Source organism: Carassius carassius, chromosome 47, assembly GCF_963082965.1.
Source record: "Carassius carassius chromosome 47, fCarCar2.1, whole genome shotgun sequence".
NCBI classification, from domain to species: domain Eukaryota; kingdom Metazoa; phylum Chordata; class Actinopteri; order Cypriniformes; family Cyprinidae; genus Carassius; species Carassius carassius.
In genome coordinates, this window is record NC_081801.1 from 26,834,946 (window position 1) to 26,862,557 (window position 27,612).

The 27,612-nt window shown below is 47.0% G+C and overlaps 2 protein-coding genes across 2 annotated transcripts in view; one reads left to right on the forward strand and one right to left on the reverse strand.

Moving 5' to 3' along the window:
- sec24a (SEC24 homolog A, COPII coat complex component) lies at nt 1-25,395 on the reverse strand. The gene is made up of 21 exons (XM_059542706.1): nt 25,151-25,395; nt 22,806-23,387; nt 22,466-22,534; nt 20,974-21,220; nt 20,776-20,878; nt 8,934-9,060; nt 8,754-8,863; nt 8,351-8,463; nt 8,149-8,267; nt 8,015-8,070; nt 7,686-7,892; nt 4,909-5,032; nt 4,053-4,211; nt 3,807-3,980; nt 3,619-3,729; nt 3,187-3,362; nt 2,970-3,107; nt 2,168-2,272; nt 614-706; nt 345-448; nt 1-134 (listed from the first exon to the last, which is right to left on the reverse strand). Exons 1-21 carry the CDS (start codon nt 25,203-25,205, stop codon nt 20-22), a joined length of 3,087 nt encoding a protein of 1,028 aa, XP_059398689.1. The 5' UTR covers nt 25,206-25,395; the 3' UTR covers nt 1-19.
- Nucleotides 25,396-25,859: 464 nt separating this feature from the next.
- Nucleotides 25,860-27,612, forward strand: part of LOC132130851 (GTP-binding protein SAR1b) — a 6,630-nt gene continuing 4,877 nt past the window's right edge. Inside the window, exon 1 of the mRNA XM_059542693.1 lies at nt 25,860-26,020. The gene's annotated coding sequence lies outside the window, so the exon portion shown is untranslated. The remainder of the gene's footprint in view (nt 26,021-27,612) is intronic.

Below are 27,612 nucleotides of genomic sequence, written 5' to 3' on the forward strand. Positions count from 1 at the left end.
GCAGCAGGGCATTGTGGGATCACTTGGAGATCTGCTGCTGTAGGTGCAGGAGGAACTCGTAGTAAGAGAGAGCGGATTCACTGAGATCCTCGATCATGTTCTGCATGAACTCAGCCTTGAGCGGAGACTCGTCTCTGAAACCCAAGAGAGGAGCATCAGACTCTTCAGTCATTCAGACAGCATTATCTCCTCAACAACTACTACCACTGGAGTCTGAGAGCCTTCCATTAAACACAGAAGACACTGCTCGTCCATCACAGCACTGCAGACGCTGATGTAATAATGTGTGAGCTCACGTTATCGAGTGAATCACGTCTTGAATTAACTATTAGCGTGTTTCTGACCTGATGACGTGCAGGACGGCGTGGAACGGCCGGTGTTCTCTCAGCCAGCCGACGAACGCTCGCAGTCGAGACGATCTGGCCGTGTCCAGCTCTGGAAGCTGGTTCTGAGGAGAGAGCAGACTTATTATTTGCATGAAATACCACAGAATATTTTCTAATGCAATCATTCATGAAAGCGAAATATATATATGCAGAAACAGTTAAGAGTGCAGATGAGCAGCATCAGTTGTCTGCAGTGTTTGTGAAGAGCGTGTCATGAGAGAGTTTACCATGTTGAGAGGAACAGCAGCGTAGCTCTCCGCTCCCAGCACTTCTGTGAGGAACACCGGGCTGCAGCTCCTGCCCACCCACAGATACATGACCTGAGCGGAAGAAAGATGATGAAACGCTGCATAAGTGCTGCACAGTCTCCTGAAATCTTCATCTTGTTGGGTGCTTTGTCAAGGCTCAAAGCTGCTTGCTGACTGAGTTCACAGCAGCGGAGCCGGTCAGATATTCAGCTCAGAGCAGAGTGTGGTTCTCTTCTGTTCTCATGTGTGGATGAGCAGCTCTCGATTCTGCCAAGTCAAAAGCTCTGCTGATGTGAGTGTGTATCAGTCTCTCCTCTCTTCCTCCTCTGCAGATGTCTCCACTGCTAAAACATCCTACTACCACAACAACATTAACAACTGTTGTGACTCTCACACACTCTTCAAAACCTTCTCTACTCTTCTTTAACCCCCGTTACACTCTCTCTCCTCCTTCTCTCCACTCTCAGAGATGGACGTCTCCAAACTTCTCCTGTCCAATCATCCTACTACTTGTCCACTTGATCCGATCCCCACTCACCTCCTTCAAGCGATCTCTTCTTCAGTCATACCTTCGCTTACTCACGTTATCAACTCCTCTCTTCACTCTGGAACATTTCCCTCAGCATTCAAGCAGGCTCGGGTAAGCCCACTGCTCAAGAAACCATCTCTAAATCCCTTCTTCCATTCATTGCAAAGACACTTGAGCGAGCTGTGTTCAACCAGCTCTCTATGTTCCTTGTACAGAACAACCTCCTGGACAGCAACCAATCTGGCTTCAAAAGTGGCCACTCAACTGAGACTGCTCTGCTCTCGGTTACTGAAGCCCTGCGACTAGCAAGAGCAGCTTCAAAATCCTCGGTACTCATCTTACTGGACCTGTCTGCTGCTTTTGACACCGTTAATCACCAGATTCTCCTGTCCACCCTCAGAAAGATGGGCATCTCTGGAACAGCACTCCTGTGGGTTAAGTCCTACCTCTCTGACAGATCCTTCAGTGTGTCTTGGAGGGGTGATGTTTCAAAGTCACACCACCTTGCTACTGGGGTTCCTCAAGGCTCAGTTCTTGGACCACTTCTCTTCTCCATCTACATGACATCATTAGGATCTGTCATTCAGAAGCATGGCTTTTCTTACCACTGCTACGCTGATGACACCCAACTCTACTTCTCATTCCAGCCAGATGACCCGACGGTAGCTGCTCGCATTTCAGCCTGTCTGAGTGACATCTCTAGCTGGATGAATGACCATCACCTTCAGCTCAACCTTACTAAGACAGAACTGCTGGAAGTCTCAGCTAACGCAGATTGCAGATTTGCCTTATACACCATTAGGAAGATCAGAGCAGGCCACACAACTTCTTGTCCAAGCTCTTATTCTCTCCAGACTGGACTATTGTAATGATCTCTTGGCCTTCCTGCATGTACTATCAAGCCTTTACAACTGATCCCGCCTTCTATTGTTCTCCTCATTAAGTCACATTGGATAAAAGCGTCTGCTAAATGGTGAAATGTAAATGTGAGAGTGTGAACTCACTGTGCCGCAGTCCATGAGGAACGCCGCGTCTCTGCTGAGCTTCTCCACGGACAGCTGAAGAGCTCTGGGCTGAGGAATCGTGCGATCGTTGATGTTCAGAGCCCCCTGTCAGCAAGACAAACATCACATCAGTTTCAGACTAAAGCATCAGCACATACATTTGCACGAACCAGTGGCTGATCCTCACACAGGTGAGATGAAAGCAGTTAGATCAGCTTATGATCGGGATCTTTACCACCATAGGTCTTGAGAAGTGAAATCTGTCTTTAAACAGTCACTTCCAGCTAAAAGTCCATAACACTTCCTGCAAAAAATGCATCTCCTGTTGTCTCACATATTAGTTTAGAGCTGTTTAAACGTCCTAAAAGAACTTAAACCAGCACAATGGGGAAGTCGTGGCCTAGTGGTTAGAGAGTTTGACTCCTAACCCTAGGGTTGTGGGTTTGAGTCTCGGGCCAGCAATAACACGACTGAGGTGTCCTTGAGCAAGGCACTGAACCCCCAACTGCTCCCTGGGCGCCGCAGCATAAACGATGCTCACTGCTCCGGGTGTGTGTGTGTGTGTGTGTGTGTGTGCTCTTTGGATGAGTTAAATGCAGAGCATGAATTCTGAGTATGGGTCACCATACTTGGCTGAATGTCACTTCACTTCGCAATTTAATATGCTGTAAAGATACTGGTCTTCATTTGAGATTAAGAACATGTGCATGACTCTGGAAGGTCTTATTCAGCATCATGTATTTATAATCAGATCCCAGCGATGTGAGCGGGGTTCATTTCAGACATGGGATGCCGGACTGACCTCATCGGTCAGCTCGTCCACACGATACAGGCCTGGATGGACCATCATCATGAGGAACGCCAGCGGCTGGTGCTTCAGCTGACCCATGGCAAACACTCGCTCGTCCAGCCGGGTGCTGGCGCTCGTCCGGAAGGCTTTCTGAAAGCAGAGGAAGTGAAGAGGTCATTATGAGAATGTGAAGACGGCGTGTGACGGTGGGGTCAGCGGGGGGACGTACGTGTTTGAGCAGGGCCAGGATGTAGAGCGGGAGCAGACGCAGGCAGGCGGGGGCCAGCAGGCCGGGCTGCTGCACGGTCAGCACCGAGGAGCGGTAGGAGGCCAGAGAGTCGATGGCAGCGTTGATCAGAGCATCACGAGCATCACTCAGACTCGCCGTCACAGAGCGATCCACAGCTGAACCAGAGCACAACACACAGTCCATTACAGGCCCTGAGATCTCCGGAGTCTCACATCAGATTCAGCTCATCAAACACTCAACTTTATTTTCTACATTTTATAATATACATTTTATGCTAGTTTATATTTATTATATTTTATTCACATCATATTCCTTGACAGCTAATTATATATTTAGGTTCTATTTTCCATTTTATTCACATGTTATTCAACGGTCAGACTGATGATGGGTCAGATGTTCTGAAGGCCGTACCCATGCTGGCCAGAAGAGCAGTGATGGCCTGGACATCAGCTCCAGCGAAGATGTCTGACAGAGAGTTGACCACGGGCAGACACAGCGTGTGCACACGGATCCTCCGCTCTCCTGCAACAGCACAGAGCAGCGTCACATGACCAGGCAAGAGTCACATGACATGTCACATGATCAGCTGAGCGTCGCACCTTTGCTGGAGGTGTAGAGCAGAGCGGCCTGGAAGGACACGGTCTGCAGGTCCAGCAGGTTCTCCTCGATGCTCATCTGCACGGCGAAGCCGGCGTCGGGGTTCACATTGGGCAGAGACAGCAGGTCAGTGGAGCGCACGAAGAAGTTCCCGTGGAAGGTGTGTATGGACAGACCTGCAGACGACAGAAGAACACATCAGTGCTCCGCAGGGACTCTCAGACCCACGCTCACACCTCTCCACACACCTTTAGTGCAGCGGATCCTCATGACCGCCTCAAAGCCGATCTTACGCGTCAGGTATCTCTTCAGATCCTTCTGGAGGCGCTCCGTCTGAGCCGGGTTGTGCTGCTTGTGGTATGAAGGGTAGAAATAGACGCTTCCAGCTGAGTATCTGGATATACAGCCTTCAGGAGATGAAGCAGCGATGGTTAGACACAAACCACACTGAAGCATTAACATCCATTCTGACCAGTTTCACCATATTACATACGTGCACCAAAGAAGAGAGCTGGACACACTGTAAACGGTCCTGTCTCTGGACAGACCGGGTGTGCATCTGTCTGTTAGTAACGGATATACTAAAAGAGACGACCGGTCTCACTCACGCTTGTGAACATCTCACATCTTCAGCTCTTCATCACTGCGTTATATGACTGGATCATTTACATCTCATCTCACTGACACACATCACTGGAGATATACTGTAGATTGATATTTAGATCAGTGTGTGTCAGCATCTGCTCTACTGTTAGAAAGATCTCACTGATCTACATCACAAGCAGCAGAAATTCATCAGAAATATCAGCATCTGGATCAGATTCAGATTTTTAATCAGTTTGAGTTTCTGAATAAACTTGAGCTGTTTTTCCTTCATATCCTCACTGTATCAGAGCCGTAAAAGCCTGATGATCAAATATAATCTCCAACAAAAACACACATATGCAAACATTTGTGTAAGGGTTCAGTAAACAGATTTCGGGACTACTCTTTCTCTCTGTAAGGCTGTACAGGGTTGGTGTGTTTGTGTGTGTGATATGGTCAGGTCCCTCAGCAGTGCTCCTCAGAGACTGAAGTGTAAAGGTGTAGTAGTTGGACACTGACCCAGAGAGGACAGGTCAGAGTACTGTGCGCTCAGCAGGAACAGATCCACGGCCACATGATGACCAGAACAGTCCAGAGCCAGCTTCTTATAAAAGTCCGTCGCAGGACTCAGATGCTGCACGTCCTACAGAGGAGAACCAACACACAACAGCTGGAAATATCCCAGTGACATCTAGCATTTCACATCATAAACTCTTACTAAAAAAAAGTTTAAAAAGGGCTGTTGATTTAACAAGTTATTCTGGAGTGATTAAGGAATGAGTAATGTGCAGTTGCAGATGATGCGGTGTCTAATGATCCTGATGACTGATCGTGTGAGGAGTCTTTTAGAATACAGTTATTTGAGCCCCGCCCACCAGTTCAACATCACGCCTGTTTAACCCCGCCCACAGATTCTACAGCACTGCCCTTTAGCCCCGCCCACCAGTTCAACATCACGCCTGTTTAACCCCGCCCACAGATTCTACAGCACTGCCCTTTAGCCCCGCCCACCAGTTCAACATCACGCCTGTTTATCCCCGCCAACAGATTCTACAGCACTGCCCTTTAGCCCCGCCCACCAGTTCAACATCACGCCTGTTTAACCCCGCCCACAGATTCTACAGCACTGCCCTTTAGCCCCGCCCACCAGTTCAACATCACGCCTGTTTAACCCCGCCCACAGATTCTACAGCACTGCCCTTTAGCCCCGCCCACCAGTTCAACATCACGCCTGTTTAACCCCGCCCACAGATTCTACAGCACTGCCCTTTAGCCCCGCCCACCAGTTGGCACATGTGGTGTAAATCAGGGGTTTTCAAACTGTGGGTCGCGACCCACTCGTGGGTCACGGAATGGAACAAGGTGGGTCGCACAAAGTCACTTGGCTGCAGCTAATTTTGCGTTTCAATGACACACAGACACTAACACAGTTCAGTCTAGGGCTGCACGAATGTGACGAGTGGGGCGGGGCCTAGTGCCATGGGAACAGAGCTAGGCCGGTGGAGTGATTGGGAAATGAGCAACACTCACCGGTCTCAAGAACCACGGAGGAGATCGGAAAGATACAAAAGAGGAGCGATGACAGTGAAGGACGAGAGAGGACCAGGCCTGGGTTTTATTTTGTGTTTGTTTTTTATTTGTGCACGGCAGTCATCCGAGAGGGGCTGTCGCGCTGTTTTGTGTTTATTTGGTTATTAAAACTTTGTTTGATTGTCCGCCGGTTCCCACCTCTTTCCACGAAGGAGTCATCGAGGCGGTGGGCTGGAGTGAGTTCGCCCCCCCCCCCCCCCCGGCAACTCACTCCAGCCCACCACATCGAGCACCCTCGGCGGCAGACTCCTTCGCCCTGCTCGATGGCACTGCGGATTCACCCCAGCGGCGAAGGATCTTCGGCAGCGCGCCCCTCCTTCCTCCCTGGCTTCGGCACCAGTGTAAAACATTAAAATCTTCACAATCACAGGAAGAAGGAGGCGGGAACTGGGAACCCACTCATCACAACGATATAGCCCACCAACATTAATAATGAACTGCAATATCCTTAGTGTGATTTTCAAATTGCAATTAAGTCCGTGTGCGTTGCGTGTTTTGAAGGTCTCAGAGCAATGTCATTAAAAGGTTCAATCGGTCTTTTTTTACCTATTTCACAATTATTTTAATCTCCAAACTGTTTTAGATAGTTCTGCTTTGCTTCTTATGCTTTTCTAAAAAAGTGTTGGATTGTGCTCCGTTCTCGCCGACACACACGGAAGGATCATGAATGCAACAAAACACAGCAGCGCAGATCACACTTCACTGGAGTGAGCCTGCTTCACGTTTTTATGGACACTACATATTTTAACGCCAGTAAACAAAAATTAAAACTTGTAAATTTGTAGTGAAATTTTCAGTTGTACTCTAAAATAAAATGGTTATTTTTCTTAAATACTTAATTTCTGTCATAAAAATTTTAAGTAAGATTAGGTTTAAAGTAATTTCACTCGTTGTTTTTTTTTTTTTTTTAATATTTTGGTGGGTCGTGAAATATATTACACTTGTCTAGGTGGGTCGTGGAATGGAAAAGTTTGGGAACCACTGGTGTAAATAACGAGAGGCAAATGCAGAAATCAAACGAGATGCTCTGAAGACAAGACGCTGTTCAGTGCCAAGTCTTTGCATCGCCTTCCTTCTGATCCCAACATATGAAAAGATGAACTTCATTTTTAATGAAGATCCAGACCGCGTCAGCAAGAACTTGGTCCTTTGTTCACTTCATTTTACCGCAGATTTGTTTCCAAACAAGGCACATTTCAACGCAGGATTTTCAGAAAGAGCTGATGTCATGTGACTATACTGGATCTGACAGTAGAGTGAGGAACGGATTATTATGTGCTCACTATTGCTTTACCTGTTATTACAGATCGTTTGATATGAACAGAGTATTTATGCATTTTTAAGCTAAATCGCACACAACTATTAGCCAATCAAAGCAAGTGGGCGTTTACTTGAGTCTACAATCCTCCAGACCCATTCAAACAGTGTTCAGATGAGGGCTCAAAACAGGACAGAACATAGCCCATCGCTGCTCAATTATCATGCTTTTGATGTGAAGATCTTCAGAACACAACTGGACAGAGAACAGAACTAAATAATAAAACAGGCAGCTCATGACCCCTTTAATCGCTTGAAAGCCCTAATAAATAACAGAACAGCAAAACGTGCCTTTATGCTAGTGTAAATGTCTGGTTATGTAATGATTGAAATCAAGGCTCAAAACAGTCAGTTTACACCCGGATCCATCACTCAGTCAGGTGGCTAACCTTGGTGTTGGCTCTCTGGCTGGGCTCTTCTCTGGGCTGGAGCGCTCCGATGCCGAGGGTTGGCAGCTGCGTCTGGAACACAGACATGCGTCCTCCGGTGGGACACAGCAGCTTGAAGGCGGCCTGCAGCGCCGGACCCAGAGCAGACTGAGTCTCCATCGTCTGAGCGAACATCTGCGGCAGACTCGTCAGCAGATCCTGCAGCAGCTGCAACGACCAGAGCATGAGATCACGTCTGACACACACACACACACACACACACACACACACACTCGAGAGCATGAGAGCAGAGCGTCCAGAGTCACGTCTGACAGCACACACACACTCACCTCTCTGCACTCGCTCCGGTTGACCAGAAGGCTGTCCGGCGTCGGCAGGAACACATCTGAGGGAGGAACGGCTCACAGTCAGCTCACGTCTAAGACCTCACTGCACTACTGCACTGATGGGAGAACGCTCTTACCGTCGACGTCTGACACGATGAGCATCTGCGGCTGAGACAGGCCTTCCTGCAGGTTGTAGAAGTGGATGTTGCTGTCGAACGTGATGAAGCCGATCTTCGTCCGAGCGTCTCCGGGAAGCCTTCATGGTAAAGAAACACGCGACACACTGATGAGCGAGCTCAAGCGCAGCGGACAGCAGCTTCATCAGCGATGCTCACTTACGAGTCCAGGTTGTCCAGGAGCATCTGACAGACCACGTCCAGATATCCGGTCTGCACCGCGTTATGAGACACGTCCAAGACGAAGAGGTAGACGGCGGGCTGCGGTGGCCTCAGCTGACATTACAGGGACACATCACATCATCTTAGACATCTAACTCTTCTCTGTACATAGATTTTTCATGTTCATAAACTTATCACTTAGTATGTGATAATCTTGATATTAGCACAAAATTTAACAGATCTGTCCACCACAGACTGTGTTAGGACTGTAAGAGACTAGTAACATTTTGGTCAACCAAGCCTCTTCTCCTCGACTAAAGGTTAGTCAACTATAACGGGGCAGCCCTAGAAAATATTAAATCCCAAAACTCTAAATGTAAATTAAAAACTATATCATCTCGCACCATGTATTCAGATGGGGCGATGAACTCGATGGTGGCGCTCTGCACCTCGGGTCTTTTGTGAGGCACTCCATACGATCTGCTGACCGGATTATACATGAACTCCTCTGGAACTGAGAGCACACGGTTCAAACACACATATACCACATCAGCAGCAGAATCACTCGTCACACCAGCACTTACCATCATTGACTCGGTGACACAGGTTACACTTCCATCTTCTAGCGTCCACGAAGGTCACGAACGGGTTGATGTAGGTCCGACAGGAGCGGCAGCGTACGATGTTACTGGACGTCACTACAGGCAGTTGCTGAAGAGAGGATTAATAACAGTGTTGAGATGAGCGCTCAAGTCATGTCACCCAAGAATCTAAACTCTAGAGTTATTAGCATCTGAACTACAGGAGCTGAGGCCGCATCAGATGCATTTACACACACTGTGGATGCATGTACAAAACACAATGCTGAAGATTCATGTCAGAAATACTGATTTGAATTAAGAAATGTTAAATGACTGAAAAATCATATTTAAAAAAAAAACTAAAGCACTTCTGCAATTTGGCAACTAAGAGATTCTGTCTAACTGTTTGACATTTGGGATATTTTTACAGTGCTTCTGGGTGCTTTAGTTCCTGTTTATGATTATAAGCCACTGACTATATCTCCTTCCACACAAGAAAGTCACATGATGATGAACTTTCATTTCTGAGTGTTCAGCGGTGCAGTATTTGATCACAGAACACTGTCCGTATGTCTGTGTATTTGGGGCATTCTGTTAGGAAGTGCACTTCTGTTTCCATCTGATTCAGATCACAGTGTGAACACAGTCTCTGCTCCGCTGGCAGCCATGTTTTTCTGTGTCTGCCCGTCTCTATCATCAGCTTGTTTCCGCTGAGTCTGTATCTGGTCAGCGTGCTTCTCAGTTTCTTATCTGAGTCACACTCACTCTCCCTCTTACACTCTCTCACTCACACTCTCTCACTCTTACTCTCTCACACACACACACTCACTCACTCTCACTCACTGTCAGACACACACTCACACTCTCTCACTCTCACACACACACACTCACTCTCACACACTCACACACACTCTCTCTCTCTCTCACTGTCAGACACACACTCACACTCTCTCACTCTCACACACACACACTCACTCTCACACACACACACACACACTCTCTCTCTCTCTCACTGTCAGACACACACTCACACTCTCTCACTCTCACACACACACACACACACTCTCTCTCTCTCTCACTGTCAGACACACTCTCTCACTCTCTCACTCACTGTCAGACACACACTCACTCACTCACTCACTGTCAGACACACACTCACTCTCTCACTCACTGTCAGACACACACTCACTCTCTCACTCGCTGTCAGACACACACTCACTCTCTCACTCACTGTCAGACACTCTCTCACTCACTGTCAGACACACACTCACTCTCTCACTCGCTGTCAGACACACACTCACTCTCTCACTCACTGTCAGACACACACTCACTCTCTCACTCGCTGTCAGACACACACTCACTCTCTCACTCGCTGTCAGACACACACTCACTCTCTCACTCACTGTCAGACACACACTCACTCTCTCACTCACTGTCAGACACTCTCTCACTCTCTCACTCGCTGTCAGACACACACTCACTCTCTCACTCACTGTCAGACACACACTCTCTCTCTCACTCGCTGTCAGACACACACTCACTCTCTCACTCGCTGTCAGACACACACTCACTCTCTCACTCACTGTCAGACACACACTCACTCTCTCACTCGCTGTCAGACACACACTCACTCTCTCACTCGCTGTCAGACACACACTCACTCTCTCACTCGCTGTCAGACACACACTCACTCTCTCACTCACTGTCAGACACACACTCACTCTCTCACTCTCTGTCAGACACACACTCACTCTCTCACTCGCTGTCAGACACACACTCACTCTCTCACTCGCTGTCAGACACACACTCACTCTCTCACTCACTGTCAGACACACACTCACTCTCTCACTCGCTGTCAGACACACACTCACTCTCTCACTCACTGTCAGACACACACTCTCTCTCTCACTCGCTGTCAGACACACACTCACTCTCTCACTCGCTGTCAGACACACACTCACTCTCTCACTCGCTGTCAGACACACACTCACTCTCTCACTCACTGTCAGACACACACTCACTCTCTCACTCGCTGTCAGACACACACTCACTCTCTCACTCGCTGTCAGACACACACTCACTCTCTCACTCGCTGTCAGACACACACTCACTCTCTCACTCGCTGTCAGACACACACTCACTCTCTCACTCACTGTCAGACACACACTCACTCTCTCACTCACTGTCAGACACACACTCTCTCTCTCACTCGCTGTCAGACACACACTCACTCTCTCACTCGCTGTCAGACACACACTCACTCTCTCACTCGCTGTCAGACACACACTCACTCTCTCACTCACTGTCAGACACACACTCACTCTCTCACTCACTGTCAGACACACACTCACTCTCTCACTCGCTGTCAGACACACACTCACTCTCTCACTCGCTGTCAGACACACACTCACTCTCTCACTCACTGTCAGACACACACTCACTCTCTCACTCGCTGTCAGACACACACTCACTCTCTCACTCGCTGTCAGACACTCTCTCACACTCACTCTCTCACTCGCTGTCAGACACTCTCTCACACTCACTCTCTCACTCACTGTCAGACACACACTCACTCTCTCACTCACTGTCAGACACTCTCTCACTCACTGTCAGACACACACTCACTCTCTCACTAGCTGTCAGACACTCTCTCACACTCACTCTCTCACTCACTGTCAGACACACACTCACTCTCTCACTCACTGTCAGACACTCTCTCACTCACTGTCAGACACACACTCACTCACTCACTCACTGTCAGACACACACTCACTCTCACACACTCACTCTCTCACTCACTGTCAGACACACACTCACTCTCACACACTCACTCTCTCACTCACTGTCAGACACACACTCACTCTCTCACTCACTGTCAGACACACACTCACTCTCACACACTCACTCTCTCACTCACTGTCAGACACACACTCACTCTCACACACTCACTCTATCACACACTGTCAGACACACTCTCAGACACTCTCTCACACACTCTCTCACTCACTGTCAGACACTCTCTCAGAGAGTGTGTGTCTGACAGTGAGTGAGAGAGTGAGAGAGAGAGTGTGTCTGACAGCGAGTGAGAGAGAGAGTGAGTGTGTGTCTGACAGCGAGTGAGAGAGAGAGTGAGTGTGTGTCTGACAGCGAGTGAGAGTGAGTGTGTGTCTGACAGCGAGTGAGAGAGTGAGTGTGTGTCTGACAGCGAGTGAGAGAGAGAGTGAGTGTGTGTCTGACAGCGAGTGAGTGAGAGAGTGAGTGTGTGTCTGACAGCGAGTGAGAGAGAGAGTGAGTGTGTGTCTGACAGCGAGTGAGAGAGAGAGTGAGTGTGTGTCTGACAGCGAGTGAGAGAGAGAGTGAGTGTGTGTCTGACAGCGAGTGAGAGAGAGAGTGAGTGTGTGTCTGACAGCGAGTGAGAGAGAGAGTGAGTGTGTGTCTGACAGCGAGTGAGAGAGTGAGTGAGTGTGTGTCTGACAGCGAGTGAGAGAGAGAGTGAGTGTGTGTCTGACAGCGAGTGAGAGTGAGTGAGTGAGTGTGTGTCTGACAGCGAGTGAGAGAGTGAGTGAGTGTGTGTCTGACAGCGAGTGAGAGAGTGAGTGAGTGTGTGTCTGACAGCGAGTGAGAGAGAGAGTGAGTGTGTGTCTGACAGCGAGTGAGAGAGAGAGTGAGTGTGTGTCTGACAGCGAGTGAGAGAGAGAGTGAGTGTGTGTCTGACAGCGAGTGAGAGAGAGAGTGAGTGTGTGTCTGACAGCGAGTGAGAGAGTGAGTGAGTGTGTGTCTGACAGCGAGTGAGAGAGTGAGTGAGTGTGTGTCTGACAGCGAGTGAGAGAGAGAGTGAGTGTGTGTGTCTGACAGCGAGTGAGAGAGAGAGTGAGTGTGTGTCTGACAGCGAGTGAGAGAGAGAGTGAGTGTGTGTCTGACAGCGAGTGAGAGAGAGAGTGAGTGTGTGTCTGACAGCGAGTGAGAGAGAGAGTGAGTGTGTGTCTGACAGCGAGTGAGAGAGAGAGTGAGTGTGTGTCTGACAGCGAGTGAGAGAGAGAGTGAGTGTGTGTCTGACAGCGAGTGAGAGAGTGAGTGAGTGAGTGTGTGTCTGACAGCGAGTGAGAGAGTGAGTGAGTGTCTGACAGTGAGTGAGAGAGTGAGTGTGTGTCTGACAGTGAGTGAGAGAGAGAGTGTGTGTCTGACAGTGAGTGAGAGAGTGAGTGTGTGTCTGACAGTGAGTGAGAGAGTGTCTGACAGTGAGTGAGAGAGTGAGTGTGTGTCTGACAGTGAGTGAGAGAGAGAGTGTGTGTCTGACAGTGAGTGAGAGAGAGAGTGTGTGTCTGACAGTGAGTGAGAGAGTGAGTGTGTGTCTGACAGTGAGTGAGAGAGTGAGTGTGTGTCTGACAGTGAGTGAGAGAGTGAGTGTGTGTCTGACAGTGAGTGAGAGAGTGAGTGTGTGTCTGACAGTGAGTGAGAGAGAGAGTGTGTGTCTGACAGTGAGTGAGAGAGAGAGTGTGTGTCTGACAGTGAGTGAGAGAGAGAGTGTGTGTCTGACAGTGAGTGAGAGAGAGAGTGTGTGTCTGACAGTGAGTGAGAGAGAGTGTGTGTCTGACAGTGAGTGAGAGAGAGAGTGTGTGTCTGACAGTGAGTGAGAGTGTGTGTCTGACAGTGAGTGAGAGAGAGTGTGTCTGACAGTGAGTGAGAGAGAGTGTGTGTCTGACAGTGAGTGAGAGAGTGAGTGTGTGTCTGACAGTGAGTGAGAGAGTGAGTGTGTGTCTGACAGTGAGTGAGAGAGAGTGTGTGTGTCTGACAGTGAGTGAGAGTGTGTGTCTGACAGTGAGTGAGAGAGTGAGTGTGTGTCTGACAGTGAGTGAGAGAGAGTGTGTGTCTGACAGTGAGTGAGAGAGTGAGTGTGTGTCTGACAGTGAGTGAGAGAGAGTGTGTGTCTGACAGTGAGTGAGAGAGAGAGTGTGTGTCTGACAGTGAGTGAGAGAGAGTGTGTGTCTGACAGTGAGTGAGAGAGTGAGTGTGTGTCTGACAGTGAGTGAGAGAGAGTGTGTGTGTCTGACAGTGAGTGAGAGAGAGTGTGTGTCTGACAGTGAGTGAGAGAGTGAGTGTGTGTCTGACAGTGAGTGAGAGAGAGAGTGTGTCTGACAGTGAGTGAGAGAGAGAGTGTGTGTCTGACAGTGAGTGACTGTGATGAAACCGTGAACGCTCACGGACGGCAGCTGCTGCAGCTCTGCCGAGGACTGGCTCTGTACATCGTCAACGGGAGACTGCGAGGGGACTCGCTCGGCCGATACACCTACAGCTCAGCTCTGGGGAACAGCACTGTAGACTATACCATCACAGATTTCCACCTTTCCTCTCTGAGAGCATTCACAGTCAAACCCCTCAAACCTTTCTCAGAACACAGCCAAATCATCCTCTATATAAAGCAATCTGAAACATCACCCCAACCAATTAGGACCCCATATCAAATGAGCAAAATAATGTCTTTCAAATGGACAGAAACCAGTGCCAGTAATTACAGCACTGCCGTCGAATCTTCAGAAATACAATCCCTCATACATTCATTCCAAATACAGGAATACCCCAAAAACCAATTCGGCATCAATCAGGAAGTACAAGACCTAAACAACATATTCTACAAAACAGCACAAAAAAGTAATTTGGCAATTGTTAAACCAAAGAAAAAATATTTAGATACTGACAAATGGTTTGATTTGGACTGTAAGGCTCTGAGAAAAAACCTCAGAAACTTATCAAATCAAAAACACAGACAACCAGATAATCCGGACCTCCGCCTTCTTTACTGTGAGGCACTAAAACAGTATAAAGCCACACTCCGGTGGAAAAAAGCACAGTTTCTGCAAAGCCAGTTTGAAGAAATTGAAAAATCTATAAACTCACACAAATTTTGGGATAAATGGAAATTGCTATACAAACCAAATCAAGAAGTTCTGGCAATCCAAGATGGGGAGAAGTGGAAAAACCACTTCCAGAAATTATACACCCCAACTGAAATTCAAAATTCTAATCAAAATGAAATAATTAATAAACTAGACAATTTGGAAAGATCAATTAAAACAAACCAAAACCCTTTAGATTTCCCCATAACAATGAAAGAATTGGAAGAAAATTTAGGAGTCCTTGAGTCCAAGAAAGCCTGTGGTGTAGACCGCATCCTGAACGAGATGCTGAAACACAGACCAAAGCTTCAGACTGGCCATGCTCAAACTGTTCAATGATGTTCTGTGTGTAGGGTTCTTCCCTGAGATCTGGAACCAGGGCCTCATCAGCCCCATCCACAAGAGCGGAGACAAACTAGACCCCAACAACTACCGAGGCATCTGTGTGAACAGTAACCTGGGGAAGGTTCTCTGCAGCATCTTAAACGCCAGACTTTTACACTTCCTTATGAAGCACAATGCCTTGAGTAAATCCCAAATTGGCTTTCTTCCAAAATGTCGCACATCCGATCACATTTTTACATTACAAACACTAATTGACAAATATGTACATCAAAACAAAGAACAAATTTTTGCTTGTTTCGTTGATTTCAAGAAAGCATTTGATTCAATCTGGCACGAAGGATTATACCTAAAGCTTATCGACAGTGGAGTAGGGGGGAAATTCTATGATTTGATCAAATCGATGTACACAGCCAGCCAATGCGCTGTCAAAATTGGAAACCAAAGAACCGAATTTTTCCCCCAGGGGCGCAGAGTGAGACAGGGATGCAGTTTAAGCCCCACCCTCTTCAACATTTACATCAACCAATTGGCCAATATGTTAGAACATGCTCCCTTTCAAGGTCTCACTCTCCACGACACAGAGATCAAGTGTCTACTCTACGCAGACGACCTGGTCCTCCTGTCGCCCATTAAAGAGGGGCTTCAGGACGGCCTGGATCTGCTGGAGGATTACTGCCAGTCCTGGGCCCTGACCGTCAACCTCCAGAAGACTAGAGTCATGATGTTCCAGAAACGCTCCAGACCTCAGGGACCAACACACACATTCACACTCTCACACAGAACCATTGAGAGCACAAAAGCATACACCTACCTCGGCCTGAAAATAACTCCAACTGGTAACTTTACTTTGGCTGTGAATGAACTCAAAGAGAAAGCTCAGAGGGCTTTCTATGCCATAAAACGATCAATCAAAATTGACATCCCAATCCAAATTTGGCTCAAACTTTTCAAATCAATAATTGAACCAATTGTTTTATATGGCAGTGAAGTGTGGGGTCCTTCTATAAAATTTGATTTTTTTAAATTGGGAAAAACATCCGATTGAAACTCTACAATTAGATTTCTGTAAAAGAATACTCAAAGTCCAAAGAAAAACATCAAACAACGGATGCAGGGCAGAATTGGGCCAATACCCTCTCCTCCTAAACATCCAAAAAAGAGCCATCAAATTCTGGAAACACCTGAAAACAAGCGATCCCAACACGTACCATTATAAAGCCCTGAAACACCAAGAGCTGAGTGTAACGAGGAGTCCCCTGTGCCAGCTGGTGCTGAGACTGACTGAGCTCTCTCCTGCAGAGATCAGCTCACCTCAGCACACACACTCACACACATTCGGCCTGCACAAATTATCAACACAGAACAACACAAGTACATCACCCATTGGACAAACACCATTCAAAACCAACACAAACTGGAATGTTATTCGGCACTAAATCGAGAGTACACTGTTGCGAGCTACCTGAGCACAGTGAATGATGTGAAGCTCAGGAAAACCCTGACGATGTACAGACTCAGCGAGCACAGCCTGGCCATCGAGACGGGCCGGCGCAGACAGACCTGGCTCTCCCGGGAGGACAGACTCTGCTCGCACTGCATTCTGGGAGTGCCAGAGACCGAGCTGCACTTCCTCACAGAATGCCCCAAATACCAACACATCAGAGACCAATATTACCCCAAAATGAATAAGATATTTCCCCAATTTAACACCTGTAATCCAACCCAAAAACTTAGATTCATCCTTGGCGAAGAAGCCAAATGCTCCAATTTAGCAGCAAGATTTGTAGCATCTCTCCACATCCTGAGGGACGAGCAGAGCAGCAAACACCCAATCACACACACACTCACTCAATCACACACACACACACACACACACACACACACACTCACAGCCTAACACACCCAATCACACACACACACTCACTCACAGCCTAACACACCCAATCACACACACACACACTCACAGCCTAACACACCCAATCACACACACACACACACACACACTCACAGCCTAACACACCCAATCACACACACACACACACACACACACACACACACACTCACACACAGCCTAACACCCCATCAGACCTACACACATGTATATAATGTTAAATTCCAAGTTCAGTGTTAGTTTATTTTAGCTTTTGTGTTTTATGTACATGATTTCGGCATTATAATCCTTCTTATTTTATAATATTATGTTTTATTTTATTTTATTTAACTATTATTATAATGTTTGGTGTAGTTAATGTTCAAAATCAATTTCTATGTTGTTTTTTGATGCTTTGGCAATACAAAATGTATTTTTTTGTCATGCCAATAAAGCTTTCTGAATTGAATTGAAAATTGAGTGAGAGAGAGTGTGTGTCTGACAGTGAGTGAGAGAGTGAGTGTGTGTCTGACAGTGAGTGAGAGAGTGAGTGTGTGTCTGACAGTGAGTGAGAGAGAGTGTGTGTGTCTGACAGTGAGTGAGAGAGAGTGTGTGTCTGACAGCGAGTGAGAGAGTGAGTGTGTGTCTGACAGTGAGTGAGAGAGAGTGTGTGTGTCTGACAGTGAGTGAGAGAGTGAGTGTGTGTCTGACAGTGAGTGAGAGAGTGAGTGTGTGTCTGACAGTGAGTGAGAGAGAGTGTGTGTGTCTGACAGTGAGTGAGAGAGTGAGTGTGTGTCTGACAGTGAGTGAGAGAGTGAGTGTGTGTCTGACAGTGAGTGAGAGAGTGAGTGTGTGTCTGACAGTGAGTGAGAGAGTGAGTGTGTGTCTGACAGTGAGTGAGAGAGTGAGTGTGTGTCTGACAGTGAGTGAGAGAGAGTGTGTGTGTCTGACAGTGAGTGAGAGAGAGTGTGTGTCTGACAGCGAGTGAGAGAGTGAGTGTGTGTCTGACAGTGAGTGAGAGAGAGTGTGTGTGTCTGACAGTGAGTGAGAGAGAGTGTGTGTGTCTGACAGTGAGTGAGAGAGAGTGTGTGTCTGACAGTGAGTGAGAGAGTGAGTGTGTGTCTGACAGTGAGTGAGAGAGAGTGTGTGTCTGACAGTGAGTGAGAGAGTGAGTGTGTGTCTGACAGTGTGTGAGAGTGTGTGTCTGACAGTGAGTGAGAGAGAGAGTGTGTGTCTGACAGTGAGTGAGAGAGAGAGTGTGTGTCTGACAGTGAGTGAGAGAGAGTGTGTGTCTGACAGTGAGTGAGAGAGAGAGTGTGTGTCTGACAGTGTGTGAGAGTGTGTGTCTGACAGTGTGTGAGAGAGTGAGTGTGTGTCTGACAGTGAGTGAGAGAGAGTGTGTGTCTGACAGTGAGTGAGAGAGTGAGTGTGTGTCTGACAGTGAGTGAGAGAGAGAGTGTGTGTCTGACAGTGAGTGAGAGAGAGTGTGTGTCTGACAGTGAGTGAGAGAGAGAGTGTGTGTCTGACAGTGTGTGAGAGTGTGTGTCTGACAGTGAGTGAGAGAGTGAGTGTGTGTCTGACAGTGAGTGAGAGAGAGTGTGTGTCTGACAGTGAGTGAGAGAGTGAGTGTGTGTCTGACAGCGAGTGAGAGAGTGAGTGTGTGTCTGACAGCGAGTGAGAGAGTGAGTGTGTGTCTGACAGTGAGTGAGAGAGTGAGTGTGTGTCTGACAGTGAGTGAGAGAGAGAGTGTGTGTCTGACAGTGAGTGAGAGAGAGTGTGTGTCTGACAGTGAGTGAGAGAGTGAGTGTGTGTCTGACAGTGTGTGAGAGTGTGTGTCTGACAGTGTGTGAGAGTGTGAGTGTGTGTCTGACAGTGTGTGAGAGTGTGTGTCTGACAATGAGTGAGAGAGTGTGTGTCTGACAGTGAGTGAGTGAGAGAGTGTGTGTCTGACAGCGAGTGAGAGAGAGAGTGTGTGTCTGACAGCGAGTGAGAGAGTGAGTGTGTGTCTGACAGTGAGTGAGAGAGTGAGTGTGTGTCTGACAGTGAGTGAGAGAGTGAGTGTGTGTCTGACAGTGAGTGAGAGAGTGAGTGTGTGTCTGACAGTGAGTGAGAGAGTGAGTGTGTGTCTGACAGTGAGTGAGAGAGTGAGTGTGTGTCTGACAGTGAGTGAGAGAGTGAGTGTGTGTCTGACAGTGAGTGAGAGAGTGAGTGTGTGTCTGACAGTGAGTGAGAGAGTGAGTGTGTGTCTGACAGCGAGTGAGAGAGTGAGTGTGTGTCTGACAGCGAGTGAGAGAGAGAGTGTGTGTCTGACAGCGAGTGAGAGAGAGAGTGTGTGTCTGACAGCGAGTGAGAGAGAGAGTGAGTGTGTGTCTGACAGTGAGTGAGAGTGTGTGTCTGACAGTGTGTGAGAGTGTGTGTCTGACAATGAGTGAGAGAGTGTGTGTCTGACAGTGAGTGAGAGAGTGAGTGTGTGTCTGACAGCGAGTGAGAGAGAGAGTGAGTGTGAGAGTGTGTCTGACAGTGTGTGAGAGTGTGTGTCTGACATCTGACAGTGTGTGAGAGTGTGTGTCTGACAGTGTGTGAGAGTGTGTGTCTGACAGTGTGTGAGAGTGTGTGTCTGACAGTGTGTGAGAGTGTGTGTCTGACAATGAGTGAGAGAGTGTGTGTCTGACAGTGAGTGAGAGAGTGAGTGTGTGTCTGACAGTGAGTGAGTGTGTGTCTGACAGTGAGTGAGAGAGTGAGTGTGTGTCTGACAGTGAGTGAGAGAGAGAGTGTGTGTCTGACAGCGAGTGAGAGAGAGAGTGAGTGTCTGACAGTGAGTGAGAGTGAGTGAGTGTGAGAGTGTGTCTGACAGTGTGTGAGTGTGTGTCTGACAGTGTGTGAGAGTGTGTGTCTGACAATGAGTGAGAGTGAGTGTGTGTCTGACAGCGAGTGAGAGTGAGTGTGTGTCTGACAGCGAGTGAGAGTGAGTGTGTGTCTGACAGCGAGTGAGAGTGAGTGTGTGTCTGACAGTGAGTGAGAGAGTGAGTGTGTGAGAGTGAGTGTGTGTCTGACAGTGAGTGAGAGAGAGAGTGCGTGTGAGTGAGAGAGTGAGTGCGAGTGAGTGAGAGTGTGTGTGAGAGTGAGATTGTGTGTGAGAGAGTGAGTGCGAGTGAGTGAGAGTGTGTGTGAGAGAGTGATTGTGTGTGAGAGAGTGCGTGTGAGTGAGAGAGTGAGTGCGAGTGAGTGAGAGTGTGTGTGAGAGAGTGATTGTGTGTGAGAGAGTGCGTGCGAGTGAGTGAGAGAGTGCGTGCGAGTGAGTGAGAGAGTGCGTGCGAGTGAGTGAGAGAGTGAGTGCGAGTGAGTGAGAGAGTGAGTGCGAGTGTGTGTGAGAGAGTGAGTGCGAGTGAGTGCGAGTGTGTGTGAGAGAGTGATTGTGTGTGAGAGAGTGCGTGTTAGAGAGTGATTGTGTGTGAGAGAGTGCGTGTTAGAGAGTGATTGTGTGTGAGAGAGTGCGTGTTAGAGAGTGATTGTGTGTGAGAGAGTGCGTGTGAGTGAGAGAGTGAGTGCGAGTGAGAGAGAGTGATTGTGTGTGAGAGAGTGAGTGCGAGTGAGTGAGAGTGTGTGTGAGAGAGTGATTGTGTGTGAGAGAGTGAGTGCGAGTGAGAGAGTGCGTGTGAGTGAGAGAGTGCGAGTGAGTGAGAGAGTGCGAGTGTTAGAGAGTGATTGAGTGTGTGTGTGTGATCACGTGACTCACTGAGAGGTCTTTGAAGGGGTGTAGCAGGAGGCCGAGGGGAAGCTTGGCTTTGTTCAGCAGAGACTGAGTCTGTGGGATGCTGGTCAGAGTAGAGCGGAAAACCCTGAGGAGAGAGCAAACCATCAGCGGAGTGCACAGATGCGTCAGTGTGTGTGTGTGTGTGTGTGTGTGTGAGAGAGAGAGAGAGAGGGCACTGACTCTGGGCTGACGTTCAGCTTCTGCAGGTCCTGTGGCAGACAGGGCACCGGCGGAGACACGGCTCCTGGAGGAAGCAGACTGCGCTCCTGAAGCAGGTTAACGGCCCTCAGAGCCTCTGGAGGTGGAGACTGCAGGCTTAACGACGCTAACGAGGGGCTCAGCTGAGCAGACGGACAGGACAAACACACACTTTCAGACAATCGAGGACACACAGCCTCGTGTTTCAGCAAGCGCTCAGTTAGAGGACCTGTTTAAACCTTCAGAACAGACTCAGCCTCACCATCAAACCAAATCACATCAGCTGCTCTATTCTCTGTTCAAACGTTATAATCATATCTCCTGAGCTTAAGCATATGCATACTAATATTACTTGTATAACATTACAATTTGTCCATAACTTTGTTCTATGGTTTTAAATGCTTATAAATGCTATAAAAGGAAATGTTTTGTATCAATGACATTAAACCTGAAAAATACATTTAATATTTTTTTTAAACATTGTAATAAAAGAAAATTAAGTTTTTATTCTGATGTTTCTGGAAAATACATTAATTTAAAACATAAATCTGTTTTGCGATTTCTGAAATAGAATGAACTTAATACTACTACTACTAATAATAATAAATTATTAAAACGTATTCCTTTTAAGGAATAATCACACAATATTTCTCCCATATTTAAATTGTATTAGTAAACCCGTTTGCCAAAAAGTTTGTTTTCATTTGATTAAAATAAAAAATAAATTACTTTATGCCTTCATTTAAAAACCAGAAAAAATAAAATACACAAAAAACAGAATTTCTGGGGAAAAAAAATAAACAAATAAATTAAGTAGTTTTTATGCATTTAAATAATAAGACATGTTTAAACACAGAATTTGGTAACAATAAAAGAGAAAAACATGTCATAGGTCCTAAAAATTAATTTGAATATATTGATGTTAAGTTCTTAAAAAAAGTTTAATGATTTTAATTAACTAGACATGTTTTTGATTAATAAGGGTAATTTAATCATTAAAAAGGAGTCCAGAAAAGTGAAAAGGGTACCGTTGTGTAGAGCGGTGTGTGTGCGGGAGGCATTGCAGGGGTCACAGGGGTCGTCTGTGCGCTGGACACACTCTGATAGGCCTGCAGTGAGGGGTGTGTGTGCATCGCTCCCGCCACTGCTGCACAGACACACAGCTCATTCACACGGGGAAGTATAAATGGTCATTTCAGAAGTGAAAACGTGCTTGTTTCTGAAATAAATCTGTTATTGACAGGTGAAACACTGCTGGTTGTGGAAGAACAGTCGCTGCAGAACCTTCCTTTGGATCCTAATACCAGAAATGTGTTGTTGAACTGTGTATTAAAAGCGGTTTCAGCTCGTGTGAGTGTTTGGTCACTTCATTTCACCGCTGTTTCCTTTGAAAACGAGACACAGATCGATGCTGGATTTGCAGAGAGACTGAGATTAAAGTGTGTGTGTGTGTGTGTAAGCGGCGCTCTCCTACCGTTGCTGTGTGTCCCGCTCACAGCTGTGGACCGAGGAGGACCGTACATCACATTCAGCGCAGGGCCAGCTGGACACACACACACACACACACATCAGGGAGATATAGGGCCACAATACTTAATGGAGTAATGATGCTGAAAATTCAGCTTTGATTACAGAAATGAATTACAGTTTAATAGATTCACACAGAAAACAGCTGTTTAAATTATAATAATCTTTAACTGTTTTTACTGTATTTTTGATCAAATAAACAGTCTTGGTGAGCAGAAGAGAAGTCTTTCAGAAATATTAGCAAAGTATTAATTATTGGGTAGTGCGTGTGATATTATGGGCTGTACCGGTCACAGAGGGTGCGGGCGGCTGCGTAGTGTTGTGGAAGACAGGAGGAGCACTGTGCTGCATCACTGATGGGACGGGGCTCCAGCCGGACTGAGGACTCTGGGGCTGCTGCAGAGGATACTGGGCATGAGGAGGAGGATGCTGGGACTGCTGCTGAGGAGGAGGATACTGGCCCTGCTGAGGATGCTGTGGAGGAGGAGGAGGATGCTGAGGATGCTGGGACTGCTGCTGAGGAGGAGGATACTGGCCCTGCTGAGGATGCTGTGGAGGAGGAGGAGGATGCTGAGGATGCTGGGACTGCTGCTGAGGAGGAGGATACTGGCCCTGCTGAGGATGCTGTGGAGGAGGAGGAGGATGCTGCTGAAGATACTGAGGCTGAGGAGGATGCTGGTAGCTGTTGGTGGGCAGTGTGCTCCTGTGGTTGGGTGTGCTGACGGGTGAAGGCTGGCGATGGCTGTTGCTGTAGAGGCTCGGGCCCGCCGGCGGAGGACCTTTGGTGGGCAGGGTGTTGAAGCCCGGCTGCGGCGGTGCCATGAAGCCCTGATTAGAGGAGAAAACACCAACGGGGTTCTGTGACGGACCTACAGCACAAAACAACAGAGAAGAGGCTTTCACAAACCAAACACTGACTAACTACAGGCCTAACTGGTCAGCATACACTAGTCCTAATCAGATTAACTCAGGAGAACGTCATCTTGACCCGAATGAAGATCTCCACACAGAGTGGTGAGGACAGCCGAGCGATCAGATTAGACATGCAGGAGTCAAACACATGACTCTGACATCACTCTGACATCACAGATCACTGAGAGAGAAACAGCCATGCTGTCAAATACTACTGAAAATATCTGTTCTCTCTGTGAATCTGTGTTAAAGTGTAATGTATTTCTGTGATGCTCCGCTGTATTTTCAGCATCATTCCTCCAGTCTTCAGTGTCACATGATCTTCAGAAATCATGAAAATATGATGATTTATGATCAGTGTTAGAAACGACCAGCACACCTGTCATGCGCACAATAAAGCCTGAAAATATTAATATAGTGAATAAAACTAGCCACATTTAAAGCCAAAACACTTGGTTCCCTAAAGAGAGTGACTTCTATGCCACACTGGGTAAAAAATGAAGTTAATTTGATCAAATAAATTGAATGTAATAAAAAGTAAATACACATAAATAAATATAAGCCATGTACATAAAGTCAATAAATAAAAGCTTGAAATCAAATGTTTTTGTGCCACTGTGTACAAAGTTGTGTGATTCAGTGTGTGTTGATCAGATTTACTCTCTCTCCTCATCTGTGTCCCTGCAGCACAGACACAGTCATCAGTAGCACAGAGATATTTGTAGAAATACACAATTATACGTTTCTCTTTTATGACAATAATCATTAGGATATTAAGTAAAGATCATGATCCATGAAGATATTTAGTACATTTCCTACCATAAATATATCAAAACTTCATTTCTAATTAGTAATATGCATCGTCAAGAACTTAATTTGAACAACTTTAAAGATGATTTTCTCAATATTTAGGTTTTTTTGCTCCGTCAGATTCCAGATTCTCTAGTAGTTGTATGAATGCTGTGCTCCAGGGCCTGATATACACATGATTCAGAGTAAACACACACGCCTGACTCTGGGACATCCCCGGCTCTTTACTCTGTAACACTTTAGTGCTTTAAATAATACACACTGTTAGAACACAAACACACTGAGCTGAAGTGTGCCAACTCTGTCAGATAATCATAATAAAAAAATAAGATGAAGCATTTTTAGAAAGGAGTTTCAGGCCCTGGTCTCTGCTCTTATAGATCATGCTATCACTCACACACACACACACACACACACACACACACACTTCACAGGTGAGCTGAATCAGGACCGGGATTGGAAGCACTGTCCTCTGACTTTAAGCATTTTAATATAATAAATCCCTGTAGGATCACCATTTCTATTAACCTTCTAATTCTTCATTTTTAACCGTTTTTACTTTCACTCCTGCACTGTGGCAAATTCATTTATGAAACGTGTTTCACAACATCCGCCCGTTCACACACACACACACACACACACACAACCTCAACAAATCACGGCAGGCGCGCGGGACTGAAGAACTGAGTTACATGGAGTCAATCAATCAATCAGTGATCGATGAGCGTCGCGTCAGCGCGGTGATGTGGTGAACTCTACTCGATGATCAAGAGAATCTGGCCTGCGTCGAGCGACGATTCTGGCTGATCAAACACTGGAGGAAGTCTCGGCCTGAGAGCGTCGCGGGACGCGGACAACGCGCTTCAGAGTGACGCCCGACGTGTCAGTGGACGAACACCGAGCTACTCACCGTTCGCGTGCGAGCCTCCCGCGCCGTTCTGTGACGCGAAGCCGCCGCTGGACATCCTGAAGGGTCGCTCGGGTCAGTAGGCGAGCGTCTCTCGGGCGTGTGACGCGCTCTCTCGCTCGACGCGTTCACTAATGTCACGGTGATACACCAGCGGAAGTCCAGCGGGAGCACGGAGAGCGCGCATGCGCACTTGGTACACGTGGCATTTCCTGTGTGAAGCCGCTTCCGGTCGTATTGGAAACACAGGTGCGCTAGGACCAGATTCAGGAACTCAAGCTTATGTTATAAACACTTCTAAACAAACACACGCGATGTTAAAAGTGCTTCAACTGGAGAAATGCAAATGTATAGGATTTTATTTATTACTATATTACTACAATGTGACATGTTAAACTGTCTAAAACATTTCTTTATTTAAACGATGTACAACTGAGGTCAGGACGTGAGAATTAAATCAAAATGTAATCCTGTTTACTCTGTAAAGTTTTTCTACTGTAATTAATGTGGTAGGTCATGACTACATTTGTGTGTGTTTAGCTCTGTATAATCACCTTCGTGCTAAAGCTCCCTAAATTGTTATATTACACGAATATTACTTATTAAACATGTATAAATAATAAAAAAGTGGGAGTACAGTGAGTCACGGCCTCCGTGCGTGTGTGTGCGTGCGTGTGCGTGTGTGCGCTGCTGTTCACGCACAGGTGGTTTCTGCGCCGGACGGGTTAGACTGTGACACACAGCGGAAGTGCGCCATTGCTGTGTGTTCGTGGCTGAGCGCGGTGAGCTGAGTGTGTTCTCTCGACTTTACTCTTATATTCTCTCACCCAGCTGCGTTGGAAAGAGCTGCACTCATCTGTACACCCGCTCGAGGTATGTTTCTGTGAGTGTGTGTGTGTTTGCTTAGCTCGTGCTAAAGCTAACGGCAGCTCGCGGCCGGACACAGGTGAAGCTGAAGCGCGATTAATCAACACGAATCATCCAGCTGTGTGTGTGTGTGTGTGTGTGTGTGTGTGTGTGTGTGTGTGTGTGTGTGTGTGTGTGTGTGTGTGTGTGTGTGTGTGTGTGTGTGTGTGTGTGTGTGTGTGTGTGTATATCTGAGACACACACACTTGTGCTCCTGCTGTCATATTGTGTTCATGGTTTACTGAACTGCTCGTGTGGTGTAACCGTGTAATAAACACGTCTCCAGACAGACCTAAACGCTTTTATCAACTTATGAATTAATCATTCGTAGTGTAGCAAACATCACACAAAATGTATTCATAAAGGATTCATATTTATGAACATTATCATCATTTGCTCACTCTCGTGTCGTTCCAAATTCATTAAAACAATGGAACTATTTTAATGAAACCTTAGAGGTCCTTTAAGTCATACTCCGTGTGTGTGTGTGTGTGTGTGTGTGTGTGTGTGTGCTGATCGATGTGTGAATGTCAGGAAAAGACTAGCTCTGTTCATTATATAAAGGATTAAAGCATCCTCCTGTAGATTAGTTTAATGGCTCCTCTGAGACTGTGTGATGGGAAACCTGTCAGGTCCATTAGTTCAGTTCAGCAGTGACTGACGCTCTGTGACGTCATCAGCGGTTCATCTGCTCGATCAACCTTGTGTAGGTTAGTCACATGACTTTCACAGACACTCATAGCAATATTAGGACATCTCTGAAGGAAAATTACGCAGTACTTTCTTTCTGACCATTTAACAAGGCTTCTTTTTTGAATTCGTGCTCAATAAAGGATTGTAATTCAGACATAACCGATCTTCATAACGGGGAAGTCGTGGCCTAATGGTTAGAGAGTCGGACTCCCAATCGAAAAGTTGTGATTTCGAGTCCCGGGCCGGCAGGAATTGTGGGTGGGGGGAGTGCATGTACAGTTCTCTCTCCACCTTCAATACCACGACTTAGGTGGCCTTGAGCAAGGCATCGAACCCCCAACTGCTCCCCGGGCGCCGCAGCATAAATGATGAACACTGCTCCGGGTGTGTGCTCACAGTGTGTGTGTGTGTGTTCACTGCTCTGTGTGTGTGCACTTTTGATGGGTTAAATGCAGAGCACAAATTCTGAGTATGGGTCACCATACTTGGCTGAATGTCACTTCACTTCATAAGAAAAGTGTGTTTAAGTAGTTGTGTATGTTTGAATGTGAAAGAACAGATAGATTCTCCTGTTATGATATTACACTCACATCAGTATTATTGCTGACAACTTAGTCAAACTGACTTTGTGTTCTTAGATGAACGTTTGATTCCTCATCATTCAGCTACATGGGTTAGTCAGTCAGTGATGTGTGTGTGTGTGTGCTGACGTGTCACCGGAGTGTGTCCTTCACCTTTAGCTCTGCTGCTCTTTACTCCAGATTGTACAACACCAGCTCCTCTCATTCACACCTCGATGATGATGATGATGATCAGACGCGCTCGCAGCATGAACACTGTACCTGTTGACTCTTCAGTGGCTTGTT

Bases quoted from the DNA above. Each gene is read 5' to 3' on its own strand.
- sec24a (XM_059542706.1), bottom strand. From the start codon at position 25,205: ATGTCCAGCGGCGGCTTCGCGTCACAGAACGGCGCGGGAGGCTCGCAC. The intron at 20,879-20,973 runs GTCAGTGCCCTC...CTCTCTCCTCAG, and splicing joins AAGCTGAACGTCAGCCCAGA to GGTTTTCCGCTCTACTCTGA. The intron at 9,061-20,775 runs GTGAGTCACGTG...TCCTCTCTTCAG, and splicing joins ACCCCTTCAAAGACCTCTCA to CAACTGCCTGTAGTGACGTC.